Source organism: Spermophilus citellus, assembly GCF_964194105.1.
Source record: "Spermophilus citellus genome assembly, contig: SCAFFOLD_217, whole genome shotgun sequence".
NCBI classification, from domain to species: domain Eukaryota; kingdom Metazoa; phylum Chordata; class Mammalia; order Rodentia; family Sciuridae; genus Spermophilus; species Spermophilus citellus.
The window spans coordinates 310,206-337,480 of record NW_027672999.1 but is presented as its reverse complement, the minus strand read 5'-3'; the positions used below and the strand labels follow the sequence as shown (position 1 = coordinate 337,480).

At 33.6% G+C, this 27,275-nt stretch overlaps 1 protein-coding gene across 1 annotated transcript; it reads left to right on the top strand.

Annotated features, from left to right (window-relative positions):
* Positions 1–809: 809 nt before the first annotated feature.
* On the top strand, positions 810–24,095 carry LOC308640267 (ADP-ribosylation factor-like protein 5B; the record flags this gene model as incomplete). The annotated part of the gene is made up of 7 exons (XM_081312233.1): positions 810–912; positions 1,028–1,148; positions 13,401–13,461; positions 15,832–15,979; positions 18,644–18,727; positions 22,870–23,022; positions 24,039–24,095. The coding sequence occupies exons 2-7, from the start codon at positions 1,100–1,102 to the stop codon at positions 24,093–24,095; spliced, it is 552 nt and encodes a 183-aa protein (XP_081168359.1). The 5' UTR covers positions 810–912; positions 1,028–1,099.
* Between the last annotated feature and the right edge of the window lie 3,180 nt (positions 24,096–27,275).

The following is a 27,275-nucleotide window of genomic DNA, read 5'->3' as shown; positions in this document are numbered from 1 at the left end:
ATGGAAGTTTTAAAAGGATCTTAAAACCCTAGCATTGGGAAGACGGCACACTTCTTCTAGTACAGGTGACCAAATATTTTAGCATGTTAAAAGGCCACCCTACCTCCTGACTAAAGTTCAAAGTCTCTTATGCAAAGCTTGCTTGGTCAAATGGTTTCAAAATCAGTTTTCTCTCATTCCAGGCTTCCTCCCCCCCCAAGACCCTGAGCATGGTAAGCAAGGGGGTTACCTTTGAATTACACCTCTAGCTGAGGCTCTCCTTTTGAATTGTTTTAGGCACGGATTTCGATTTAGGCTCCAGGAACCTACCTGATGCTTGGCAAAACTGTTGGGGGAGGGAGCCACCAACTGAACTCCGTGATTGCTGGTATTCCATAGTTCGTCTCCCAATCAATCCTATTTAGAATTAAGAATCGTGGCAGAACCCCAACACTGCCTGCCCAAGTGACGGGAAGAGTCAACAGACAAAACTTTTCACTTCAGCGCAACAAAGAATAGCAAAACAGTAGCTGCTAAATCAGGGAAACTTAGGACTTTCCTCGTTTCCAGACAAAACTCTAGACCACGCAGTAAAGTGAGCCCCATCAACTTTCCAAACGGTGACGAGAAAACACGCGAGCACCCAGAGAAATCCCCAACTCTCAATCAATAATCTCCCACTTTCTAACCGCTTTGGGTTCCGCCTACCGGAAGTGAAACTGGAGGAAACGCCACGTCGAACGCGTGGGTTGACGTAAGCGCGCTGACGTCATGCGTCGTTCTTCCGGCGATGGGTGGTCCTGGGATAGGGGGGAGAGGCGGAGCGGAGGCGGGGCTTGGGGCTGGTCGAGCCTTTGGTGGGTAGGTGGGTTCAGACTGAGGGGACTACGGGTCGGCGTTGGGCTCAGCGGACTCGAAACAAAGGACTATCCGGTAGGGTTTCGACTAGGCACCTTCTGGTTAGTGTCTGAGCGGCGGGTCGAGGCTTCTGGGTCATCCAGTGCCCTCGCGGCGCGGTCTCAGCCGGTTTCTCCTCGCTTCCATACAGCCAGCGCCGCGTTGGGGGACCCCGCGCAGCGGCACCTGCTGCTGAGGGACCCCGCGGCCCGCCCAGGTGCTCATGATGGGGCTGATCTTCGCTAAACTGTGGAGCCTCTTCTGTAACCGAGGTGAGAGCGATAGAGCTGCGCAGCGGCTGGAATCCAAGCCAGCGGGGTCCGACCCGTGAAAGGGGACAGTGGAGGCAGTGCTTTTGGTGGACCGAAACATTCTTAGACGCAGAGAAGTGACTTAGTCCAGGGGGTGGGCAGAAACTCGGTATTTTAGACCTGGAGAATGTGCAGGAGAGACCTGGCATGTGGGGAGAAAGAGGGACTCAGAAGAGAAGGCATCTGGTCTCCCAGAATTCAGACAGTATTTTTGGATTTTAGTGGAGCAAAGCGGAAAACACTTAAGGATGCCTAGAGGCATATTTGAGGGCCTATTCAATTTCAATTAGGCATCCTTGAGTCTGTATTTTGCCCCAGGATAAGTGTTCCCCCAGGAACCTAAAACTTCTTTATCTTTCCTTTTTTTTTTTTTTTTTTCTTCTTCGAAACTCGGTGTTTTGTTTTCCATCCTACTGTGTAAGCCTTTGCACCTACTTGTTCTCCGATTTCGCTAGGGAATGAGTTCTTTTATACCGGTTTCCGGAAATCATGCTAACCTCTCCACCTTATTTAGGCTTTAAAAAAAAAAAACAAAAAACAAAAAAACCCTCAGTGTTTTCGGTTTTGTGTAACATGTTACGTGTCCGTAATTAGTCGAGAACAGGTTATGAGACAAGTAGAAGTTTCAAGTCCAAAGGGGCAAGAAGTTGTAAAACCTGTTCTGAGTCAGAATGAGATGTGGTTTCTTGTGAAGAGAACAAATACCCAGACCAAAAAAGGGGGGGGGCAACAGTAAAGTTTTAAGGATTATTTTAGCAGAATGATTTCTTAGTAATTGAAACCACTTTTAAATTCATCAAGTTTCATTTTGCCAGGCATAATTTTTAAAGCATTTTGGTTTTATTATGCTAGTAGCAATTTGTTAGTTAATGTACAAATCCTTTTTCTGGATTTAAGAAGTCATGAACTAGAATGTGTGATGCTTCACTTGTTCTTTAAACTGGTAAGAACACTAATCTTTCCAGATTATAAATATAGATAAAATAACATATATGCAACATGTGTACCCATATATATGTAAGTATCACTCTTCAAGTGATTTCAAAGTGATCAGAATTTTAACTACCTGTGGATATTATTTACAAATTTAATACTTATTATTTTGACAGCTAAAATGTTCTGAATCTTGTTCTAAGAAATGACTATGTTAAGGAATACATAATTGAAAGCATAAAGATTAATAATCACTTCTGTTTATCATTCCCCTTAGCTTAACAAATAGAAATTACTGAAGTAGTTGATTCCTTGTGCACCCTATTCCATTTTCTTTTCTCCCTTTTCTCTTGTATTACTGTCATTTATCATGTATGAGGCTTTCTGGCTGAAACTGGAAAGTAGTAAAAAATATAAAGTATAGAAAATAAAAGACATTCATGGGCTATATTTCATAGTCACAGAACTGCTTATGCCTCTTAAATCACCATTTCTACCTAGAATTTTTATTTAACTTACTTGTTGAAAATTTAGAATTAATGGTTATTTAATTTTATTCTCATTCTGCAAAATTTACTCATATTCCATAAACCAGTCTTGGGAATTAGGCATAGGAGATAGAAAAATTAAAAACAAACCAAAAAAAAAAAAAAAATACAAACCTCACATGCTCTTAGAGCACTCAAAGATTAGTAGACAGACATAGAACAAGCAATATGGTAAATTGCTTCCCAGATATTCCTAAAAATGTAGGTGGCATCAAGAATGAAGTGATCAATTTTTCTTAGGTGGTTCCTGGAATACTTTGCAGAATAAGGTATACTTGGACTTAAAGATGAGTAGTAGGTTAGGAAGCGTGCTAGATACGCTGGGTAAAATGGGCATACTCTTCTCTGGAGAAGAGCTAATTAATACAAAAGGGGAAAAATGAAATACTTTGGTACATTTAAGGAAGCTGAATAGTTTTATTTGGTCGTATAATATATTGATTTGCTTGTTGCTTAATTAGAAGAGATGAGAGTGAAGAGTTAACAGCAGGAACCAAATCACGTAGGGCCTCAATATGTAGAGCAAGCAGTGAGAGCCATTGAAGAGTTTGGTCTTTGGATAATTGTTTAAAACAGAATGATATGATGAGACTTATATCTTAGTCCAGTGTGGGGTTGTTTTTTTGTTTTTACTATATCAGCAAAACTACCAATCGAAGTATCTTCCATTTTCATCACAATACACACCTGATCCGGAAGTATTCAATTTGGGTTGTATATTAGAATAATGCCCACGATCACATGTTAGACCAGTTAAATCAGAATGAGGGAGGGTGTCCTGGGCATCGGTGCCAAGATAATTCTAATACAAAGCAGTGCTAAGAACTACTGATTTTATGTACTCCTTTCCCTTAACTCTGTTTCCATATTTCCTCTTTGGTTTCGCAGCATTTTAGAGCCCCAAGCATCTTCTTATAAACAAAATATCTTTTTGGGAATAAGTATACTAAAACATGTATGTATTGTCTAAGTAAAGCAATTTAAACATAATTAATCCTTGCAAATTTGTATTATTTTAATTTTAAGCTAGAAGGTTAATACTTTGACAGAATTATCATTGAAATAATTTCAAAATCCGATTGCCTTTGCAAACATTATTTTATATATTTATGTGTTTGTATATGTGTATTTTCATAAAACATACTTGTGGGGGCTATCTTTAAACTTACGTCTAAAGTTTGACATATCATTTAACTTTTATAGGCCTGGTCCTTTTTTTCTGTTACAATTGCACACACTGTTCATCAGTTTTTTCCTAGTGTAATCTAGAAAGACAAATGAAATAAGTTTTTTGTTGTTCATTTTCATAATCAAATAACAATAACATTAATTTCATTAATCATTTCTTTTTCATTGGTGATTTTCATGTTATCATTTTGAGCATTAGTATCTAGCTTTCTTTTTCTTTTTTTTTTTTTTCTGGATACTGGGGATTGAACCCAGACACACTTTACCACTGATACTACATCTTCAATTCTTTTTTTTCCCCTTCTCACTAAGTTGCTGAAAGCCTCGCATAGTTGTTGAGGCTGGCCTCAAGCTTGTGATCCCCCTTCTCAGCCTCCTGGGTTGCTGGGATTACAGTATGTGCCACCATATCCAGCTTGATATCCATCTTTTTATGAGTGTTACTGTACATTTCTAACCTCTTAAATCTTGTTTCTTACATTTTCCCCCTTTGCTTATTCTGCTCGTAATTCTGGACTTTTTGCTGGTTTCATATATACCAAACTTATCTGTCTGCTTCCTGTCTTCTAGAATCTTCTAGAACATTGTTTATCCATACCTTAGCAAGGTTCAGTCCATTAATTTGTTCAGATTTCTGATCACCCCATTACCTAGAAGACTTTCTTTGTCATTTTATTAAAAACAGCACTCTTCCTGTCTTAACACTCTCTATGTCTTTACTGTTTTTCTGAATAATATTTTTCTATACCCACAATCATATTATGTTTATTTACTTACTTGTTCTATTTCTTTCAATGGAAATAAACTTGTGGAATTAACTTGGTCTTATTCACTCTTATATTTACAGTGACTGGCAAATAGGTGGTGCTAATTTTTGTCAATTTTTTTGCTTTATTTTATGCAAACATGAAGTTTTATATCAAAGTAGCATATAAATTGTTTTTTTAAAAAATCGAATAATTCTAGTCTTAAACTGATAAGTATGTCAGTCATGTCTCTATAAACTTTTCTTCTAATGTAACATACTTCCATATTTCTGAATACTATGCCTGTATGGAAATTTTAAACATTATCATTTGCTAACTTATGGTAGAAGAGAATACTATTATGCCTGTTCGATTCCTTCATCATCATAATATAGGTTTTTGGTATAATTTAATCTCTTTTTATGAAGACTAAAGTCTTGTTACCCCTGGGCCATAGCGTGCTTATAATTGTTTCTGTTTTTCCTTTAATATTTTTACCCCAGTGTAAATAATTACAAAATTGTTTTAGTTTTCTTTGCATGTTTGGCTAAGAGGTTCCTGCTCCAAATCCAACATTTACCTCTCTGCTGGTTTGAACTTGTCTTTGCCATTATTGTACAGTTTTTTGTTTGTTTCCTTAAACCAAGTTACTACATCTCAAGCTGTTTTAGTTTTTTCTTTTTGGAGACAGGGTCTCACTAAATTGCCACAGCTCTCCTCAAATTAGTAATCCTCCTGCCTCAGCCCCTAGAGTAGCTCAGATTATAGGCATGACATTTTCAGTTTAAAGATAAAGATGTAGCTCTTTTGCTGGATGCGGTGGTGGTGTGTGTCTATAATCCCAACTTCTAGGGAAGTGAGGCAGGAGAATTCAAAGTTCCAGGCTAGCCTCAGCAATTTGGTGAGGCCCTAAACATTTTAGTGAAACCCTATCTTAAAATAAAAGATAAAGAGGATGGGGAATGTGGCTCAGTGTTAAAATACCTCTGGGTTCAATACCCATTACCCCCCCCACCCCACCCCCCCAAAAAAAACAGCTCTGTTGGAAAGTTTTTTTTTTTTTTTTTTTTAACAGGAGAGAGAGAGAGAGAATATCCTTTTTTTTTTTTTTGGTAGATGGACAACACAATGCCTTTATTTTTTTTATTTTTTTATTTTTTTATGTGGTGCTGAGGATCAAACCCGGGTCTTGCCCATGCTAGGCGAGTGCTCTTCCACTGAGCCACAATCCGAACCCCATCATCTGTTGGAAATTTTTAAAAATTTTCTCTTAGGGTTTTTTCCCTAGAAATATTATTGATTATATTATTGCTAGATTGGTTTTCAAAGATTCCTTTCCATATTGCCTTTTTTCCTACCTATATTTTCTGGGTTATTTCCTTTGTCTTCCAATCTCCCCATGGAATATTTTGGTTCAGCTACTATATTTTGTATATATAAAAGAAATTTTTCTAACTTGCTAAATATTTTCTTACTGTTTTTGTGCCACTGTTCAATGAATATTGTCTTTTCCCTCTTTAGTTTCTTTGAGGTTTTTTTTCTGTTCTCTAATATTATGTTTATATTTTTTAATTAAGCTTTCACAATGGAAACTTGACCTATAGCTCTCTCCTTTGCATGAATACAACTACTGTTTTATAGATTTGCATTTTGATGGGCTATGCTATGACTACCCCTAAAACTTTTGTAGGTATTTTTATTTCTCTTAAGAAACTGCTTCATCTTTTGTTTTATATTATCTTTATACTTTTATCAGCAATGTTTGAGAGTTGTGCTTGTTCCACATCCTTACCAACATTTGCCATTGTCAGTCTTTTTAATTTTAGTTGTTCTGTTGGATGTGTAATGTATCTCATTATAGCCTTAAGCTACATTTTTCTGGTGGGCATGCTAATTTCCTTGTTCTTACCATTTTATTTATATATATATATATGTGTGTGTGTGTGTATATATATATATATATATCTTTGAAGACAGTTCAAATCCATTATTTATTTAAAAACAATATATATCTGTTTGTTGTAATTTTAGAAATTATTACTATATTCTGAAATGGGTTCTTTGTCAGATTTATGTTTCGTGAATATTTTTCCCCAATCTGTGACTTTATCCTCCCCATCCCACTGCAATGCAAGGGATCAAATCCCTGGCCATAAGCATGCCAGGCAAATGCTTTACCACTGAAGTGCACTCCTGTTCCACCTCTGTTCATTTTCTTAATGGGAATTGTCCTGAGAAGAAATTGTTAATTTTGGTGAAGTTTTGTTTCTTAAACAAACAAAAGCTCAATAACTTTTATCTTTAAGTTACCTGCTTCTTTCATCTGGAAGATTAAGCTAGTGAACCACCTCAGATTATTTTTGGGTTATGATATGACTAGGAATTGGGTTTCATTATTTTTTCACATGGCTATCTGTCTGTTCTAGCATAATTTTCTGAGACTTTTTCCCACAGATGGATTACTTTGGAGCCTTTGTCCAAATTCAAATGATCATATATGTCTTCCTTTCCATTGGTCTATGTCTACTCCTAAGCCATATTACACTATCTCAAATACTATAACTTTAGGGTAATTTTTGTGTGTGGTTTTTTTTTTTTTGTACTAGGGATTGAACCCAAGGATGCTTTACTACTGAGCTAGACCCCAGCTCTTTTTATTTTTTTTATTTTTGAGACTAGTTCTCACTAAGTCGCTTAGAGCCTTGCTAAGTTGCTGAGGCTGGCCTGGAATTTGCTGTCCTCCTGTCTCAGTGTCCCTAGTTACTGTGGTTACATCACATATGCCACCATGCCCAGCTTTGTGGTAAAATTAGAAATTTGTACTCTAGAGTTCTCCAACTTTGTTTGTTAATCTTTTAAAATAGAAAATTTTAGTATTGTTTGTTTGTTGTATATTTTACTAATTCCTGCCACTTCCTTATTTTTACTCTTTTTTGCTACTTCGCTTCTTAAGGATTAAACATAGTAGTACTGATTTTCTCTCTTTAAATGCAAGTGTTTCAAAGCTATAAATGTCTCTCTTGTGTACTACTGCTTTAACTTTATTCCATAAATTTTAGTGTTGTATTTCAGTATTCAGTTTGAAATATTTTTTACCATTTTTTTTGGTGATTTCTTCTCTGACCTATGGATTACTTATGAGTATGTTGTTTTGTTAAGCAAATATTTGTTGATTTTTAGATAGGTTAATCTTAGATCCTAATGTAATCTCTTGTGGTTAGAAATATACTCTATAAGATTTCAATTTTATTTCAAATTTATTGAGATTTTTTTTAGTGACCCATCTGTGATCTCTTTTACTCTTTGTACGATTTACATTTTTTCAACTTTGAACATGGTCATAGAAGCTTAAAGGCTGTGGACTAGATTGTCTTTGCCCCTTAACATTTGTCTTTCAAATCATTACATTCCTGTGGACAGCATTTAAACTTTCTAGATAACTAAATATGTTAGATCAATAAGAGTATTTTGTTTTGTGTTGTTGTTGTTGTTTGGTACCAGGGATTGAATCCAGGGATGCTCTGCAACCAAACTACATCCCCAAACCTTTTTAAATTTTGACATATCTCCCTAAATTGCTGAGATTGGCCTTAAATTTATGGACTCTGCTTCAGCCTCCATAGTTCCTGGGATTGCAGGTGTGTTCCACCAGCTCTCTTTCAGTATGTTCTTGTTAAAGTCTTCTCATCATTATTCAGTGAGTTGGGGAAGTACATCTTTGGATTCTTTTTAACTTTTAGAACACTATAAAACTCAATTTTGTCACAAAAGTGGGTAAGTATCACATTGGGAAACCATTAGCCAAACTTGAAAAAATTAACACATTTTACTAAAATGTTTTCTTATATTTACTACTATTTAAATTTTTTCCTGTTATTTTATTTACATTTACTATTTTAGTAATAAGTGTTAATAAGTTAAGTAGTAAGGAGTAAATGATAAGTAATGAATACCCTTGTATTTACTATTTTAGTAGTAAAATGTTACTTAAAAATTGAGAAGAAGCTTGACACGGTGGTGAATGCCTGTAATCCCAGTGGCTCTTGGGGCTGAGGCCGGAGAATTGAGAGTTCAAATGCAGCCTCAGCAAGAGCGAGGCATTAAGCGACTCAATGAGATCCTGTCTCTAAATAAAATACAAAATGGGGCTGGGGATGTGGCTTAGTGGTCGTGTGCCCCTAAATTTAATCCCTGTTAAAAAAAATTGAGAAGTAGTAAAGATATGGAACATGGTTATCTTTTTCTATATGCTCTATACTTCTTGAAATAAAACTATGTTTTAAATACCCATGAAGATATATTTAAATGTTTTTAAACTTTAAAAATAGTGTATATGAGGAATTAAAAGTAAGATCTTTTTAAGCATTTTATTTATGTATATGTAGTTTGCTAATAATGTTAAAATATGATCATGAAGGCAATATATTGCCTTACTAGTTAAAATTGCTTCTCTGGAACCAAATACCTGGCTGGATGAGGTTCTGTTTACTTTGCAGCAGTATGCCCTTGGGAAAGTTATTCAGCCTAAGACTCGAGTTTCCTGTCAGTAAAATGAGAAATAATATCACTTTCTTCTGGGATAATTACAAAGATTGGTCTAGATAATGTATGCGAAATACTTAATGACAATCTTCAGTATCTCTTTTTATTATTGACATTACAATCTTCAGTATCTCTTTTTATTCTTGACATTTTGTTCCTTATCTGAAAGTTGAACGCTAGCTTTTTCTTACCTTTAAGAATATTACCATGTTATACCTCTATTACTTCGTATTAATGGTGCTATTTTTTAAGTGCTTGTTTACCCTACTTTTAAGATTCTTGAGGTTAAAGTCTTTTGCTGTTCATTTTAATCATGAATATCCCATAGTCAAAGCATTTAGTGAACTCAATAAATGTTGAATTGTTGAATCATCATATCTATATTGTTGGTTTGAAAACATTGAATCATCCAGAAATGTGGTTATTGTTGGTGGTTAAAGGAAAGGAGAGGGAAGTGAATATAGTGTAACCTAACAGAGAAACAAGTTCTAGCTTTTCTTATGTCAGTAATTTTGTGATTTTTTTTTGGGGGGGTGGTTCATTAGAGGTACATTTGGAGAGGTACATTTGGAGATGAGGTATGTGAGAGAGAAATATTTCTCAGATTCTACAGTCTGTTCTAAACTATAACATCTTATGACTCTATAATTAATATAGCAGGGATAAAGAAGGTTTGAGAGCATATTTATTTTCAAGATTCAGCCATCATTGCTATGTAGGCTTTTTCCTCTTTTTTACTGTCTAACTTTTTTCTGTCTACACCTTTGCAATAATTCAAACATATATTTTATAAATATAGTATCCCAAATTTTCTAAATCACTAAATTTTATTCTTTTTTCCTTTGTTTGGTTTTATGGTTGTTTACAAACTATATTTATAGTACTTGCTCTAGTTACATGATAGCATTGGGATAAATGTGCTCTACTAGAATGTAGCAGTCCCTATTTCATGATATCTTTCTTACACATTAAAATGAGAAGTTGGACATTTGATCATATTTTAACAATATTAATTTTAATGTGATAAAATAAATTTTGACACATTTTACAATTTATTTTTTAATACCACTACTGTTTAGTACCCATGATGCTAGTCTATTGGGCATCAATTGGTATTCTATACTAAAACTATAAATTCTTTTTCCACTGAGTAAAATTTAAAAATCGAAGAGAAAATTTTTCTTTCTTTGATTTTATTTTCTCCCACTTTTTTTCTTTGAAGTTTCTTTTTTCATTTTTATTAGCCATTGTTTTTTAACCTGCTCCTGTGTACAAGCAAGGGCTCTTACTTATTTCTTTTGGATCCTCATTGTGTAAGTCTGTGTCCCTGTACAACTTACAAAATAAAAACGTGGACTGATTTTTAAAGAAATCCAAAAGAACTAACACCATAGCCAAGAATACAAAAACGTTCATCAAAATTAAAACTTTGCTATTGAAGCTTTCCTTCATTTAGTACAAATAAGCATACATTATGTTGGGGTCTGGAGATGCATAGATAAATAACATTGGAAGAATCTCTCCCAGCTTCTTGTTGGAGAAAGAAGCACAATTTGGTTTCCAGGAAGGTATTTCTTTTTCTTTTTTTTCTGGGACTGAAACCAGTAGTACTTAACCAGTGAGCTACATCCCCAGCTCTTTTTTTACATTTTATTTGGAGACAGATCTCATTGAGTTGCTTTAGGACCTTGCTAAGTTGCTGAGGCTGGCTTTGAACTTGAGATTCTCCCGGAAGTTATTTCCAGTGAAATGATGTCCTTGGTAATGATCTCATGGTATGCAGACACATTTTTTTAAAGAAAACATTCTAATTTACTGTAACTCTGATAGTTATGGTAATGTCTTAACCTAAAATTATTTTTACTCACATTTCTATCCCCAACACAAATATTCCTGCCCTGAGCATGGGTACCTTTTATTCTGTGACAGCAAATTGATTTTTCCTTGAATGGGTAAAAACTTTACTAACCAGCATATGACCATCAGCATACTCAATTAGCAATTATTTAGTAGCTTCCTAAAACACATTTTCAACTCTTATGCAACAGAGTGCATTTTTAATTGGTTTTTAATCAATGACTTTTGAACTGCTTTTATTCTTACTGTACAGATGATGATAAATATATTTTTCAGAACAAAGATCTAAAACCTTATTATTCTGTGCTTTTTAAAAACACATAGGCATTCCTTTATAGTTGATGTTCTCTTATAGATAGACTCAGATTGTTGATGGTAATTTTAAGATCAGAAGATAGAATTCAGTTTATTTGAAGGATAATTGTGTATACCTTCATCATAAGAGTTGAAATTGTGTGTTTTAATTGCCAGAATTCCTTGTCAGTGTGGGCTAGAAGCAGTTTTATACAACTTGAATGAAATCTATATGCTATCCACCTTCAGAGTTTGTCTCTCCTTAATTCACTTTGGAGACCAACCTTTGGGAGACCAACTTTCAAAATGATGCATGATTTTTACTGTTAGGCCTTTTAGTACTCTAGTTGTCATGATCATCAAAATGTGAAGCAGAATTGTTTGAAAATGGCTCCAGGGTGGGGCACGGTGGTGCAGGCCTGTGATCCCAGCAGCTCTGGAGGATCGCAAATTCAAAGCCAGTGTCAGCAATAGCAAGGCACCAAGCAACTCAGTGAAACCCTGTTTCTAAATAAAATACAAAATAAGGCTGGGGATGTGGCTCCGTAGTTGAGTGTCCCTGAGTTCAATCCCAGGTTCCTCCTGTCCCAACCCTGCAAAAAAAAAAAAAAAAAAAAATGGAAAGAAAATGGCTCCAGGTATTCACTTCATTTTGGTAGTGTCTGTCCATTCTCTTCCCCTGATACTCCTGAGTAGCATGGCATCATCTAAAGTCATGATTGTCAGAATACTGCTTTGGTAGCTTGCAAAAGAGAAGACTTGAAACTTTCAGAGAAATACATAAATACTTGTAAGTTTTGCTTACCCTTTGATTAGTGACTTTCTTCTAACTGGTCTCCAGATGCTGAGGAAGTAAAGTTTTCAGCTGCTATCAAAATTTAAAATGCCTGTGCTAAGAGTGCTCTTATTCTTATATTATAAACAAGAACAAACAGCACAACACGTCAAGAGTGCCTCCATTAGAAATTAGGGGATATGAACCAAAAGAATGGAAAAAGAATTATAGTGACTTACAATAAGTAAACTAGTTTCATTTGGTTTAGTTTTGTTTTACAAAGCAGCTTCTTTTTTTTTTTTTTTTTGACTGATACAGTATTAAGGCTTTAGAATAGGAATATGACCTGAATTCAGGTAAATGTATTATCAGAATTTTGACACTCATCAGAGGTTATCAAGAGAAACAGGATACAAAATGCTAAATTGTTGGCTTCAAAATAATTTGTATTCTGGTTCTTGTGACAGCTTCCATACATATCCTGCTTTCTAAGCATTCTGCCCTGGATTAATGAAATCTTTAATATATTCTGTGTGGTATCCAGAGGTTTTCTCTTTTTCATTCAAAGAAGATCTTAGATTATCTACCACTTACCAGAATAATTAGACAGGCTTTAATAACTGCTTATAAAGAAGTGACTAGTTAGTGCATGGCACCAGAAGGAGAAAAGCACTGAAATGACTTTTGTTGTACAAAAAACAATATCTGCACAGGAAAATTGTTGAATTCAGATTGAAAAAAAGCACTAGACTGAGTGACTGCTTATATTTCTCTAAATTAGTACAAGCAGTGAAAAACTAGTTAAGAATATGTGTGTCTTGGTAACAGAAATTATTGCAGTTTTCAGGTAAAAGAGGGTTTTTTTAAATTTTTTATTCTAATTTATATATGACAGCAAAATGCATTACAATTCATATTACACATATAGAATTTTTCATATCTCTGGTTGTGTACAAAGTATATTCACACCATTCAGGTCTTCATATATGTACTTAGGGTAATGATTTTTAAGTGAATAGAAGAAAAGTATCCTGGTACATGTAGGTGGAAAATCACAACTAAACACAACTTGACAAAAAGCTAACTTGATTAGCAGAGACTTTAAGTAGCTGTGTAAAGCAGAGTCATATGTTTTGTCTACATTAATGTTTATACCCAAAGTGACGGGTGCTTCTAAATTTATTTTAGTAGTTCAGAAGTAGAAATCCAGTAAATAATTTTCATTAACAGGCTAAGTAATAATCATTGTTGAAAATGTGTAATTGTATGAATACATGTAGTTGTAGTATGCAACAGTATTAAATGTTTATGGTTTGCTTTCTTTCTGTAGAACACAAAGTAATTATAGTGGGATTGGATAATGCGGGGAAAACCACCATTCTTTATCAATTGTAAGTATGGATATTTAATAGTTTTTAGTATTTTAGTTATTGAAACATTTTGTAATTAACAAAAATGAGATGCCATTTTTATTCACTTTTTCAATATAATAGGAAGACTTATATATGTTTTTTCAGCATTTTACCAAAAAAGCAAGTAAATAAGCTGTCATGTTTTGATAAATATATATTTCTACAAGAACTTTGTTTTCTGTCCTTAAAAGAAAGAACCAATATTAAGTGGATAAAGTGGATTTCACTTAGTTCTTCTCATACCAGCTTGATATTTCTGGGAACTTACTACTCTCCTGACTAATAGCTTTGGAATTAGTTAGCATAACCAGACTTGTCTGAAGTACTGATGATCAAAGTATTGCTTTATTAGCTCACAAAAGGGAGAAACTTGAAACTTTAAGAGTAATATATTAATGCTTTAAGAAATTTAATTAAGAGTTTAATTCACTCATCCAAGTAACTCTTATTATTCTGTCGGTGTTAATGCAGTGATCCTTTCAGTGCCAATGAGATGTTAACTTACAAAAATGGATCAGGATCTGAAGCATTTTTACAAATAATAATAAAGTACTTTACAGGATTGCATAGCTCTCACCTCTTCCCTCCACATCTTGTGTTAAAAGTATATGAATCTAGGGCTGGAAGTATAGCTCAGCACAGCTCCTGTCTAGTATGCAGGAGGCCCTGGGTTCAAAACCCAGCCTCACAAAAAAAAATAAATAAATAAAAAGACAAATGTGCATCAGTCTGTGGCTCACCAGAAATATTTACTTAAGCAATACATGTTATTTTTCAGTTACTTTGCTAAAAACTTACTACCTGTGGTTTGTTTCAGAGTTCAGTAACTGCTTCTTTTAACACATTTTCATTCATTATCCATTGTGTATTTTAATATTTTAAAAGTCTTTAAACAACAAATGTAGATATTTAAGAAATTTCTCATCTTTATTATAATTTCATGTAGCCTCAAATATATATATAAAACTCAGGAGAAAACTGGAAGCCTCTTCCAACACAGTACTTTGTCATATTGTCAGCAAACACATGTTGAATTAAATAATTAATGTAACTTAATGATTAAGGAAGTATAAATATACAGTTCATTTTATGTAAGATTTTTATTTGCCCATGGTCTTTTTAAGTCTGTAATTTGGGTTGTACTACACTGATTGGGGGAGGGGGGTTATCAGGGATTGAACTCAGGGGAACTCAACCACTAAGCCACATCCCCAGCCCATTTTTGTATTTTATTTAGAGACAGGGTCTCACTGTGTTGCTTAGCACCTCTGTTTTGCTGAGGCTGGCTTTGAACTTGCAATCCTCGTGCCTCAGCCTCCCAAACTGCTGGAATTAGATGTGTGTGCCACTGTACCCAACTGCACTAATTTTTTGACTGACCTAGGTCTTACATTTCTCACATAGCCTTTGATGTGCATGTTTGTGCGTATGTGTGTGTTACTGGGAATCAAACCCAGGAGTTTTCTGCCATGGAACTACATCGCCAGCTCCTTTAATTTTTTTATTTTGATACAAAGTTTTGCTAGGTTTCCCAGGCTGGCCTGGAATTTTTAATTCTCCTACCTCAGCCTCTGAGTAACTGGAATTACAGGTGTGTACCACCATGTGTATGGATAGCCTACTCTCCAATGGTTGCCATTGCAGATACTGGTGGTCAGTCACCTAGAAACTTGGTTGAGGATGAGGCATTGGTTCTGACCTAAATAATAAAAAATTGGTGGTATATGAATTTTTTTCCCACAGAAATGCAGACTCACACTACAGTGTTCCCTTCTATCCAAATCAAGTTTACATCTCATTCTATTAAAAAAACAAAAGTCTTCAGCAACTCCAGAGGCTGAGGTGGGAGGATCACAAATTTGAGGCCAGCCTCAACAACTTAGCGAGGTCCTGAGAAACTTAATAAGCCTTCATCTTAAAATCAAAAAAAGAAAAAGGGCTATGGATATAGCTCTGCAATTAAGTGCCTCTGGGCTTAATCCCCAATACCAAAAAACAACAACAAAAAAGTCTTCAGTACTTGTTCTTTTTCAGATCTTTTTTTTTATATTTACTTTTTAGTTGTAGTTGGACACAGTACCTTTGTTTTACTTATATATTTTTATGTGGTTCTGAGGATTGAACCCAGGGTCTCGTACGTGTGAGGCGAGCGCTCAACTGCTGAGCCAGAATCCCAGCCCCCATTTGTCTAGATCTTTATTGGCACAAATGTTCTCCAAGTATTTATTTTGTATGCTTATGGTTTTTATTTTGAGAAAGGTTGATTCATTCTTAAAATATAGGGATAAAATTTACTTTTCTTCTCAAAATGTACAAGAGAGTTTTTATAGTGTTTGTCTTTTTCAACAGCTTAATGAATGAAGTGGTCCATACTTCTCCAACTATAGGAAGCAATGTTGAAGAAATAGTTGTAAAGAATACTCATTTTCTTATGTGGGATATCGGTGGTCAAGAGTCCCTACGGTCATCTTGGAACACATATTACTCAAACACAGAGGTATGCCAAGAATACTTCTGAATTTTAACAAGAAAAAGAAACAGAAAATAGAATGTAAATTAGGATTATTGACAGTTATCTTTTAATAAGATTGGTTTTTTTATACAGAATTCAGATTTTTTAAATAGAAAAGGCAAGGAAAAGAGTATTGGGAGTGATTATTTATTGAGTTCTTACTGTTGAGTAGGCACTCACAGTTTATTCTTTTAGCAATATTGTAATATCTCTAAGTATTGGAGAAATTTAACATTAGGAGAAATTATACAACTTTTCCCAAAATCTTGCAAAAATAAAAAGACATGATTAAAGAAGGAGTAAAATATTTTTAAGTATGAATTAACATAAGATTTTCAAATAGCATCAAATGAATATTTAAAATTTTGGTGAGACTGTATTGTAATGTTTAAAAACCAAAAAAAAAAAGATGAGTTTGCAGCATCCCTCAGAGTTCTTTATCACTTATGTAATTATCTTATTACTTCAGAGATAGCCTGTGGAACAAATCTGGACTATCTACAGTTTCTGCTTTATTTTTTCTTAGAGGCCAAGTTTTTATTGTTGTTGCTTTAAAGTCATACAGTGATGATGAGAGGTTTATCTTGAGAATGCTAGTGTAAATAGAATCCATGTAATTTTTCTTTGCAAAGAGGTACTCCTCAGGAATTATTTTCTAAAATGAAGCCTTTTAAAAACTGGATTTGGGAGAAAGTGAAATGGAAATAATTTTTGGTGTGCAAAGTTGCCTTTTTAAGAAAAAGATGTATATTGTAATACCATAACTGTATGTGTGCGTGTATTCTAATGCAGTGTGTAAGTAGTAAACCAGGATGAGTTATTTCAAATATTCAGCACTTGTGGTAGTACTTATTTTATTTAGGTTGGGGGTGAGGAGAGGCAGAAGAGTAGATAAGCAAATATTTTTGTTATAGGTTAGATTAATATACATTTGTCAACAGCATAAATACTTTTTCCAAAGCTCAGTTAAATTCAGCTGTGAAAGAGCAGTTCACCTTTGAGAAATAGGTCAAAGTTAATTCTAGATGTTTCAAGTGTACTTAAAACACTTCAGAAGGGTAGTTTTTGAAATTGATGAAACTCTAGGCGACTTGCCCTTAGTTCATAAAAAGATTTTATTACTGATACCATATGCATGAAATGTTCTTTCAATAAACTATTTCTGTAAGAATAGCAAAATTACTATGAAAAATAAAGGCCTTTGTTGCAACACCAGCATGACACCTAGCATTTGCACTCTTAGATTCCAGACAGGGATCTGATCTGTGTGGTATTTCACTAATCTTTTTGTTCACTCTTGTCATCTTGCTTTTTTTTTTAATATTTTTAGTTGTAATTGGACACGATATCTTTATTTTATTTATTTATTTTTATGTGGTGCTGAAGATCAAACCCAGGGCCTTGCATGTGCTAGGCAAGCGCTCTACTGCTGAGCCACAATCCCAGCCCCTTGCTTTTAAAAATTCTTTGCATTGAAGTGACTGACATCCAAAAGGTACATTATAATCTAAGGAGTTAATTCCTGACATCTTCCTCTCATTAACTCACATGTAATTCTTGGTATTCTGTCCATTCTTCCTTTGCTGTATTTCTTTCTCTTTGCTTTTGTCTTAAACCCTTCTCAGTTTACATTTAGATTGCTCTAGTTGTCTCTCTCTAGTTTTAAGGTCATTTCTATAACTTAACTCCATCTTTTCTATCTTATCTTAGATTACCACCCTACTTTACATAATCTTTAGCACCATATAATCTCATTTTTAAAATTTATCTTCTGTATAAGGTGTTTGAGCTAGATGCCTTTTCTTACTATCTTTTTTTTTACCTAGCAAAGTTACTTTCATTCTTTGTTTTTATTTTAGTTTGAAGTTCCTTGTATTTTTGTTTGCAAGACCAAATTTTTTTTCGTGTACACCTTCACCAATGGATTACTCCAGTTGTTCTGGCTCTCTTGCCTTTCTCTCATCTCACCTTCATGATCCTTTAGCATATTAACACCAATACATATAATTTAACATAGTTTAGCACTTTCTTTGTATGTGGTACTGAATAGAATGCAGGGCCTCATATATACTACGCAAATGATGCATGACCTACATCCACAGCCCCTTTAAAACTTTTTTTTTTTGAGATGGGATCTTGCTAAGTTTGAACTTGAGATCCTCTTGCCTCAGCCTCTGGAGTAGCTGTGATTACAGAAATGCAAACCTTCCCAATACATTAGTATTATTCTTAATGTGTTTTAACTTTTTCTTTCCAATAAGTGGGAGACTGTCTCATAAATATATAGCTGATTATTAGTAAATGAATAATAGAGTAATGTTTTAGTGAAAGTATTCTTTAAATTACTGTTTCTTTTTATAAATCAATTTTATTCACATTTAAAAGCAAATATTATTACATAGTATATATTCAAAAAGCACTTTAACAAATAAACTTGGTTACAGTTTTTGTTTATTAAAATTATCAATTATCATCTTATTATTAACATTTTGTACTCTGTAAGCTCTTGGTGACTAAAAATAGCACTATCTATTTTATAGGAATGACGATGCTATGTGAAGAAGCTACTAATATCACTTGAGTAAATTAGAAAATTTTTCACCATCACATTCAACTTACTTACTTTCTTTTTTTTTAATTGTCTTCTAGTTCATCATTCTCGTTGTTGATAGTATTGACAGGGAACGACTAGCTATTACGAAAGAAGAATTATACAGAATGTTGGCTCATGAGGTAAGTTTTGAAAACATATCTTCAAAAAATAATGGTGTCAGGTCTCTGTATATTGGTTTTGCTTTTTTATAATGATTAGTATACAGTGGTATTGGTTATTTCATCATTAGTAAAACTTTACATATTGAAAAATTTATTTGTTCTTTTTAGATATATATGACTAATAGAGTGTCTTTTGGCATATTAAACATTCATGGATTATAACTTACTTTGATTAGAATCCTATTCTTGTGATAGTACATGATGCAGAGTTACCTTGGTCATATATTCAAATACAAAGCTAGGAAAGTGATGTCTGATTAATTTGTACTGTCCTTCTCATTCCCCCTACCTTTCCTTCATTCCCTTCCTTTCTCTAATCCAGTGGACTTCTATTCTTCCTCTCCCACTCTCTCTTGTGGGTTGGCATCCATATGTCAGAGAGAATTTCAGCCTTTGATTTTTGGGGACTAGGTTATTTCATTTAGGCATATATACTCCAGTTCCATCCATTTACTGGCAAATGTTATCATTTTGTTCTTTATGGCTGAGTGATATTCCGTTGTGTATATATACCACATTTTCTTTATCCATTCATCTCTTGAAGGACACATAGGTTGTTTCCATAGCTTGGCTATTATGAATTGAGCTGCTGTAAGCATTGTAGTGACTGTCACTGTAGTGTGCTGATTTTAAATCCTTTGGGTTATAGACAGAGAAGTAGGATAACTGAATTGAATGGTAGTTCCATTCCAAGTTTTCTAAGGACTCTCCATACTGCTTTCCAGAGTGGTTACACCAATTTGCAGTCCCACCTGCAATGTTTGAGTGTATCTGTTTCTCCACATCCTTGCCAACATTGTTTGTTACTTGTATTCTTGATACTTGCCATTTTGACTGGAGTGAGATGGAATCCCAGTGTAGTTTTAATTTGCATTTCTCTAATTGCTAGAGATGTTGAACATTTTTTCATATTTTTTTGACCATTTGTATTTCTTACTCTGTGAAGTGCTTGTTCAGTTCCTTTGCCCCTTTATTTATTGGGTTATTTGGCTTTTTGATGTTAAGTTTTTTGAGTTTTTATCTGGAGATTAATGCTCTATCTGAGGTGCAGGTGGTAAAAATGTTCTCCCATTTTGTAGGCTCTCTGTTCGTGTTCTTGATTGTTTCCTTTTTTAGTTTAATACCATCACATTTATTAATTCTTCATTTTACTTCTTGCGTTTTGGGGGTCTTATTGAGGAAGTCAGTTCCTAAGCCGACATGATAGAGAGCTGGGCCTACATTTTCTCCTAGTAGATTCAGAGTCTGTGGTCTCATTCCTAGGTCCTTGATCCACTTTGAGTTGAATTTTACACAGGGCAAGAGACAGGAGTTTAATTTCATTTTGCTACATATGGATTTCCAGTTTTCCCAGCACCATTTGTTGAAGAGGCTCTTTTCTCTAATGTATGTTTATGGCATCTTTGTCAAGTATGAGGAAACTGTACGTATGATTCCTTTGATCTTCATGTCTGTTTTTGTGCCAATACCATGCCATCTTTGTTATGATAACTCTATAGTATAATTCGAGGTCTAGTATTGTGATACCTCCTGCATCACTTTTCTTACTGAGGATTGTTTTGGCTATTCTGGGCTTCTTATTTTTCCAAATGAATTTCATGACTGCTTTTTCTGTTTCTAGGAACAACATAATTGGAATTTTAATAGGAATTGCATTAAATCTGTATAGCGCTTTTGGTAGTATTGCCTTTTTGACAATATTAATTCTGCGTATCCAAGAACATGGGAGATCTTTCCATTTTTCTGAGGTCTCCTTCAATTTCTTTCTTTAGTGTTTTGTAGTTTTCATTGTAGAGATCTTTTCCAGCTGATTCATCATTAGTGTATTGGAATGCAATTGATTTATAGGTGTTGATTGCATACCCTGCTACTTTGCTGAAATAATTTATGGGTTTTAGAAGCTTTCTGCTGGAGGTTTTTGAGTTTTCTGTATATAGAATCATGTCATTGACAAATAGGGATAGTTTGAGCTCTTCTTTTCCTATTCATATTCCTTTAATTTATTCTATCTAATTGCCCTGCTGGGGTTTCGATGACTATATCGAATAGGAGTGGTGAAAGAGGGGATTCCTGTCTTGTTCCAGAGTTTAGAGGGAATACTTTCAAGTTTTCTCCATCTGGCATGATATTGGCCGTGGGTGTAGCACAGGTACTTTTATAATGTTGATATATGTTCCTAGTTTTTCTACTGTTTTGAACATGAATGAATACTGAATTTCATCAAATGCTTTTTCTGCATCTATTGAGATAATCATGTGATCTTGTCTTTCAGTCTGTTGATGTAATATATTATTTTTATTTGGTTCTGTATGTGGAACCAACCGTGCATCCTTGAAATGAATCCTACCCGATCATGGTTCAGTATCTTTTAAATATGTTTTGTATGCTATTTGCCATTATTTTAAGATTTTTTTTATCTATGTGCATCAAGGATATTTATAGGGTCTGAAGTTTTCTTTCCTTGATGTGTCTTTGTCTGGTTTTGGTATCAGGGTGATAGTAGCTTCATAGAGTGAGTTTGGAAGGGTTCGTATTTGTTTAAGTTCTTTGAAGGTCTTGTAGAACTTGGCTGAGAAGCCATCTAGACTTGGACTTTTCTTTGCTGGTAGGCTTTTGATGGCTTGAAATTTATGTGTTGAATTTTCTGTATCCTCTTGATTCAATTTAGGAAGATCATGTGTCTAGAAATTTGTTGATGTCTTCATGATTTTCTATTTTATTTGAGTATATATTCAAAAAAATCAATGAAATAAAATGTTGGTTCTTTGAAAAAATAAATAATATTGATAAATCTTAGCCAAGCTAATGAAGAAAAAGAGAGAATATTCAAACTACTAAAATTCCCGATGTGGAAAAGGAAATAACACCACAGACATTGCTTGAAATACAATTGATAATTAGAAGCTACTTTGAAAATCGGTACTCCAATATATTAGAAAATCATGAGTACATATTGAAAATCTTGACATCAAAATTTGATTACTTTTGCAAACATAAAAAAGCCTGACATTAATTTATAGGCTACTACTCTTTCTGCAGTGTTTTTTTCCACATTGAAATTTCTTATGCATGCCTTAGAATAAAGTGTGATAAGTGAGATATGAAAAAAGAAAACCTTTAGTCTTTCCCCAAGTATTATAATTATTAAATTATTTAATGAATAATGAGATCATTGTAACGTTCTCCTTTAATTAGTTACACATGACAGTAGAGTGCGTTTTGACACATCATACATAAATGGAGGATAACTTCTCATTCTTCTGGTTGTAGGTGATGTAGAATCACATCGGTCGTGTAGTTATATATGTACATAGGGTAATAATATCTGATTCATTTTACTGTCCTTCCTACCCCCATACTCCCTTGCCTCCCGTAACTCCCCTCTAACAAATGTTCTTATGAAACCTTTTGATGTGATTTTTCTCTCAGAGGTTGTCCAGTATCCTAAAAGTAGTGATTGTTATTTCTTTGCTTATTTTTATACTTTTACTGTGTTTTACTGTACCTCTTCTTTAAACCTCTTATACTTATTATGTGTATTTTTTTATTTCAGTTATTTTCACAACATTGAAATTTAGCCATATGTCTATATTTCAGATTCTGGTATATCCCACCCCCCCCCCCCACCACCAGGGATTGAACCTAGAGGCACTTAACCACTTAGCCACATCTCTAGCCCTTTTTCATATTTAAATAGAGACAGGGTCTCACTGAGTTGCATAGTGCCTCCCTAAGTTACTGAAGGTCCTTTGAACTCAATCCTCCTGCCCCAGCCTCCTGAGAAGCTGGAATTATGGTTGTGTACCACCAAGACTATCTGTATATTTTCTTTTTAATTTAACTCTGTTTGCCCAAATATAAAGATAAAACTTTTAACTATCTGATTTATGTTAATCTGTCTTTGTTAGACTGAGCCATTAAATTGTGATGGAGATTATTTTTATTTCAACAAAATTTTAAAATTAATTATTAGTGCCTGATCATTTTAAAGTAGGGACATTCCATTATAACTGTCTGCTGAGTATATTTTACACTTTTACTTCATTATTTTAGTTTGACTAATAATATCTCACATAATAGAGATTTTTTATTGATTGCAGGATTTAAGGAAAGCTGCAGTCCTTATCTTTGCAAATAAACAGGATATGAAAGGGTGTATGAGGGCAGCTGAAATCTCTAAATACCTCACCCTTAGTTCAATTAAGGATCATCCATGGCACATTCAGTCTTGCTGTGCTTTAACAGGAGGAAGGGTAAGTGTTAATCAACCTGAGGGGAGATATGGGTCCTTTCAACTTTTTTAGGCAAACCTGTTTCCTTCTTGGATCTTTGTTTCTTTTACTGTTATTAAGGTGGTTTTTATACTGTATCTCAGACTTAGAGGGTTGCATTATTTTAGTAAACAAAATTATAACTTTTTTATAATTTTTAATGTAAATGTAATATTTAGCTAGAAAAAAGCAATAATTTTTATTTTATCTATTTATATCTAGCTAAGTTACACAGGCTGACCCAGCAAACTTGAATCCTCTTGCCTCAACCTATTGAGTCACCAGGATTACAGGTGTGGTTCACCATGTCTAGCAATAATAAGTTTTGAATTAAATTTTCACAGTCCAAAATTTTTATTCATTTGTTAATTTTTATAATTTTTTTGAGTGAGAGAAAACTATTATATCACCTGAACTATAAAGGAACAGAATGTTTAAAGAAATTATATATTTTATGCAAGGACTTAAACTCAAGCTTCCAGTTTTTCACAAGTATACATCTCCTTTATTATCAGAAGCCTTTTTGGGAGACAAGAAATTTTTCTAGACAAGAAACATTTGAGATAAATGCCATTGTGGTGTGTTCTTTTCTAAGAATTTGAAAGTGGATATTAAGCCAAGGTGTGTTATACATAGATTATATAGTTTATATCTAGGAACTTGTTTTTCTTCATATCAACCTAACTTCTTAGTTTTCTCCTTAGAAATGCTTGCAGTATAATAGATGTGTTATAGAAATGCTTTGACCCATGATTTTAAGGTTGTCTGTAGGTATTTCATTCTTGAGAGTTTAAGAGGGTAAGGTGAAGTTCTTGCCCTTTTTTTTTCCAAGTGGTTTCAGTTAAAGGGGAGGGGCATTTGTAGTCTTCATGTCAAAACTGCCAAAGCTGTATCTTCAAGATGAAAGTAAAGCAGTTTCCCACAATGACTCATAATGATTTAAAATCATTTTAAGTGAATCTTTTATTAATTTTAAAAATACTTCTTTCTTTGTGTAGGTTATGCCAAGGTCTAGAGTGGATGACCTCCCGGATTGGCGTAAGATAACTTTTTAGCTTGAAAGAGACTGCTCTATTTATTCTATGACATGAACATTTTTCCTAGTACCTTTGGCTGCTGAGGCAGCAGCATGTTTAATTTATAACAACACAAACCTCTATGAGCAACACTTGAATCAAGTGCAGCTGAACTGGAACATAAAAGATTTTTTCTTAACTTTTTTTAAATGCACTAATCTTCAGTTGGATGAACATAATGCATAACTGTTTTCAGCAACAGAACTCTTCTGACTGCTTATTCTGTATTCTAATTATTCAGTGACTGCCTTGTAAAAAATGTTTGTCATATGTTTAATGTTTTCAAAAGTATTGTTATAACCTTTATGACCAATTTCTTTCCATTCATGATCACCACTCCCTCCTTCCAGTTTTGACAGAATTTTAGTGGAAATTATCAGGTACTACTTCCAAATTTTTCCAGCACTAAATATTTGTTCTTTTTATGAATCATTTATCTTTTTGACAGACTTTATTCTAAAGAAATAAATCTGCCTAGAAGATACATATAAGAAAGATTATCCATCATGAATATTTGCCTTTAATTCCCTCACATATTGCATTTCATGGAAGAATTGTAAGTTGCTATTAGCATGGAAATTAAGTGGACTATTAATTTATGTAAAGAAATTGAGTTCACTTTTGTGCTTACAACATTTGGTAAAAACTAATCCAGGTAAAATATTTATTTGAAAGCCTGGCATGGATGGTAAATACTGTTGGATTAATCTGGTAATAATCACAAATTATTAAACCACACCAGCACTAAAATTAAAATATGACATCTGAATCTATTTTACTATCAATTTGCAAAACTCTGTTATCCACAAAATTTCAGCTATTGTTTGAAGAAAACATCACATCTGCTTTGGACAGTAACTAAAGCAGAAGTATGAATAGTCCTTGTATTTTCCTTAAAATTTAGTGTCTGTAATAGCATTTTTGCCACCAGCAGAATATTAAAAAACCATGGGGCTTTCTTTAAATATTTTTGAGAATGTTGTATGGAGTAGCCTTGAAACAGTTGCCATCTTTGAGTTATGTATACTTCATGTTCTAAAATCTTATAGGAAGCTGCTAAATTTAATTCTAGCTTTTATAATATTACTATAATACTCAAAGTTAGTATTCTTAACACCACATAAATTCAGAAATCAAAGTGCAGGAAACGTCATAATCAAAAGTTTATTTATTGGATAGCATTAAAAAGGTTTTGAGGCAGTTGTCTAGTATGAATATGTAAGCATTGCATATTTTCAATTAAGAGGGAGGACAGGAATTTGAATTCTTTTATTTCAAATGTGTGATTTTGCTCTAAAGAAGGTATAGAACATATATTTAGAGAATATTATTCCATTCTTGCAGTATTTTTTTCTTTTGGATCAAAAATAAGATTCAGTGTTCATAAGAGTATCAAAATATCTGTTCAAAAGTGGTATTTTAATTTTAATATTTTATTTGTAAATGAATTTAAATTTTGCTGTTTTCAGGTATATTTTGTTTACTATATTGAGATTAATTAATTGAGATAAACTTGATAACGCTTTTCTGAGTTGTTTAGTGGTAGCATGCCCTCGAATAGAAAAATGGCCAAGAGAAAGCTTTCTGGACTTTGGAAAATAACTAACTTTATTTTGAACCTTTTAATTAATTATTCTATACCAAGTAGTGGCTTAGTTTAGTTTAGTTTTAATATAACCCATAATCAAGAACAAGTGAGAAAAGCAGATATAAATCAATACAGATGCTTTGTGGGGTGTGTGTATGTTGTGTGTGTGTGTGTGTGTTGTGAGTGATGGTGGTGGAGGGAGATGGGAATTAAGAAAATACCATTTGCCTAAAGCACACTTTGCCTGAATTTCTACTTGGTTTTGTTGTTTACCATAAGTACTAAGGAAAATTCTCGAACCTATCCTGAGAGAAAAAGTATATTTAGTACTCCAGTATTCTTATGAAATAATTATCTGCCTTCATGTATCCAATAAGATTGGCTGGTTCAGTTCTCTTCTATCAAATTACATGTTTATTTTTTATATTACCACATCAGCATTATATTGAAAGTGTTTTTTAATAGTTGATTGTATTTTGTCAAACAGCTATACTAGTAGAGTCTAAGATTCACTATTTAATTTTCTAAGTAATTTTTTTAAACCGTTTTGTTATTTTTGGATTAGAAGTGATCTGTGTTAGCTGTTTGTTGAGGAGGAAGTCATCATTCAAGTAGACTTTGTGCCAACGATTGGGAAAAGTTCAATTAGGAAGTTCATAGAAAACTTTTTAAAAGGTTTTTGTTAGATCTTTCCTGTTACATAGTATAAAAACTGATCATCCTTTACTCCAAGAGAATGTCTTTACTTAAGCAAGTATCTAATACTGAAGCATTGATTTTATTCATTATAAACAGCCAACATATATTATTTGAAAAATGTAAATTTGTGATTAGTGCCTTTATTCATATTTGAGATAAGTTCTTAATTTTGTATTATACCTGTTCTTTAGAAGTCAGCAGCTAATTAGTTCAACAAGGGAATAATTTGAGCTTTTACCCTCTCTGATCACTCCACATATTGCCTAGCAAAGTTTCTAATAAGTGGGAAATAAGAAACCCAAAACACATTACCTTCAGGAGATTATTATACATTTTATTTTTAATTGGAGGATAAAGAATTTAAAGTTTTGTGGGTTTTTTGTTGTTTATTTGTTTTGTTTTTTAGTTGAAGATAGATACAGTACCTTTATTTTTTATTTATTTATGTGATGCTGAGGATAGAACCCAGTGCTTCACAGGTGCTAGGCAAGCACTCTACCCTAACCCCAAAGAATTTAAATTTTAAGGAAAATATTTTCATTGTGTTAAAATTAAAATGTACTTGCTTTTGCAAGTTCAAATATGGTATCTTTCTTAATTCTGAGATTTTGCTGTTTGAAACTCACTTGAGAACTCTTTTAGAATTAACTGTCCTTTTTTAATAAGGGAATATACTTGATATTGTTAATGTAACTTAATTTCTTAAAACCTGAAATATTATATATATACACACACACACACACATAAAATGTAATTTTTGCTTTTAAGTTCTTGTGTTAGTATGCTTAAAGGTATATTTTATTCTGTATTCATTAGAGGAAAGATAATACAAATTTCAGTGCTGAAAATTTCTAAATGTCACCACCCCTATA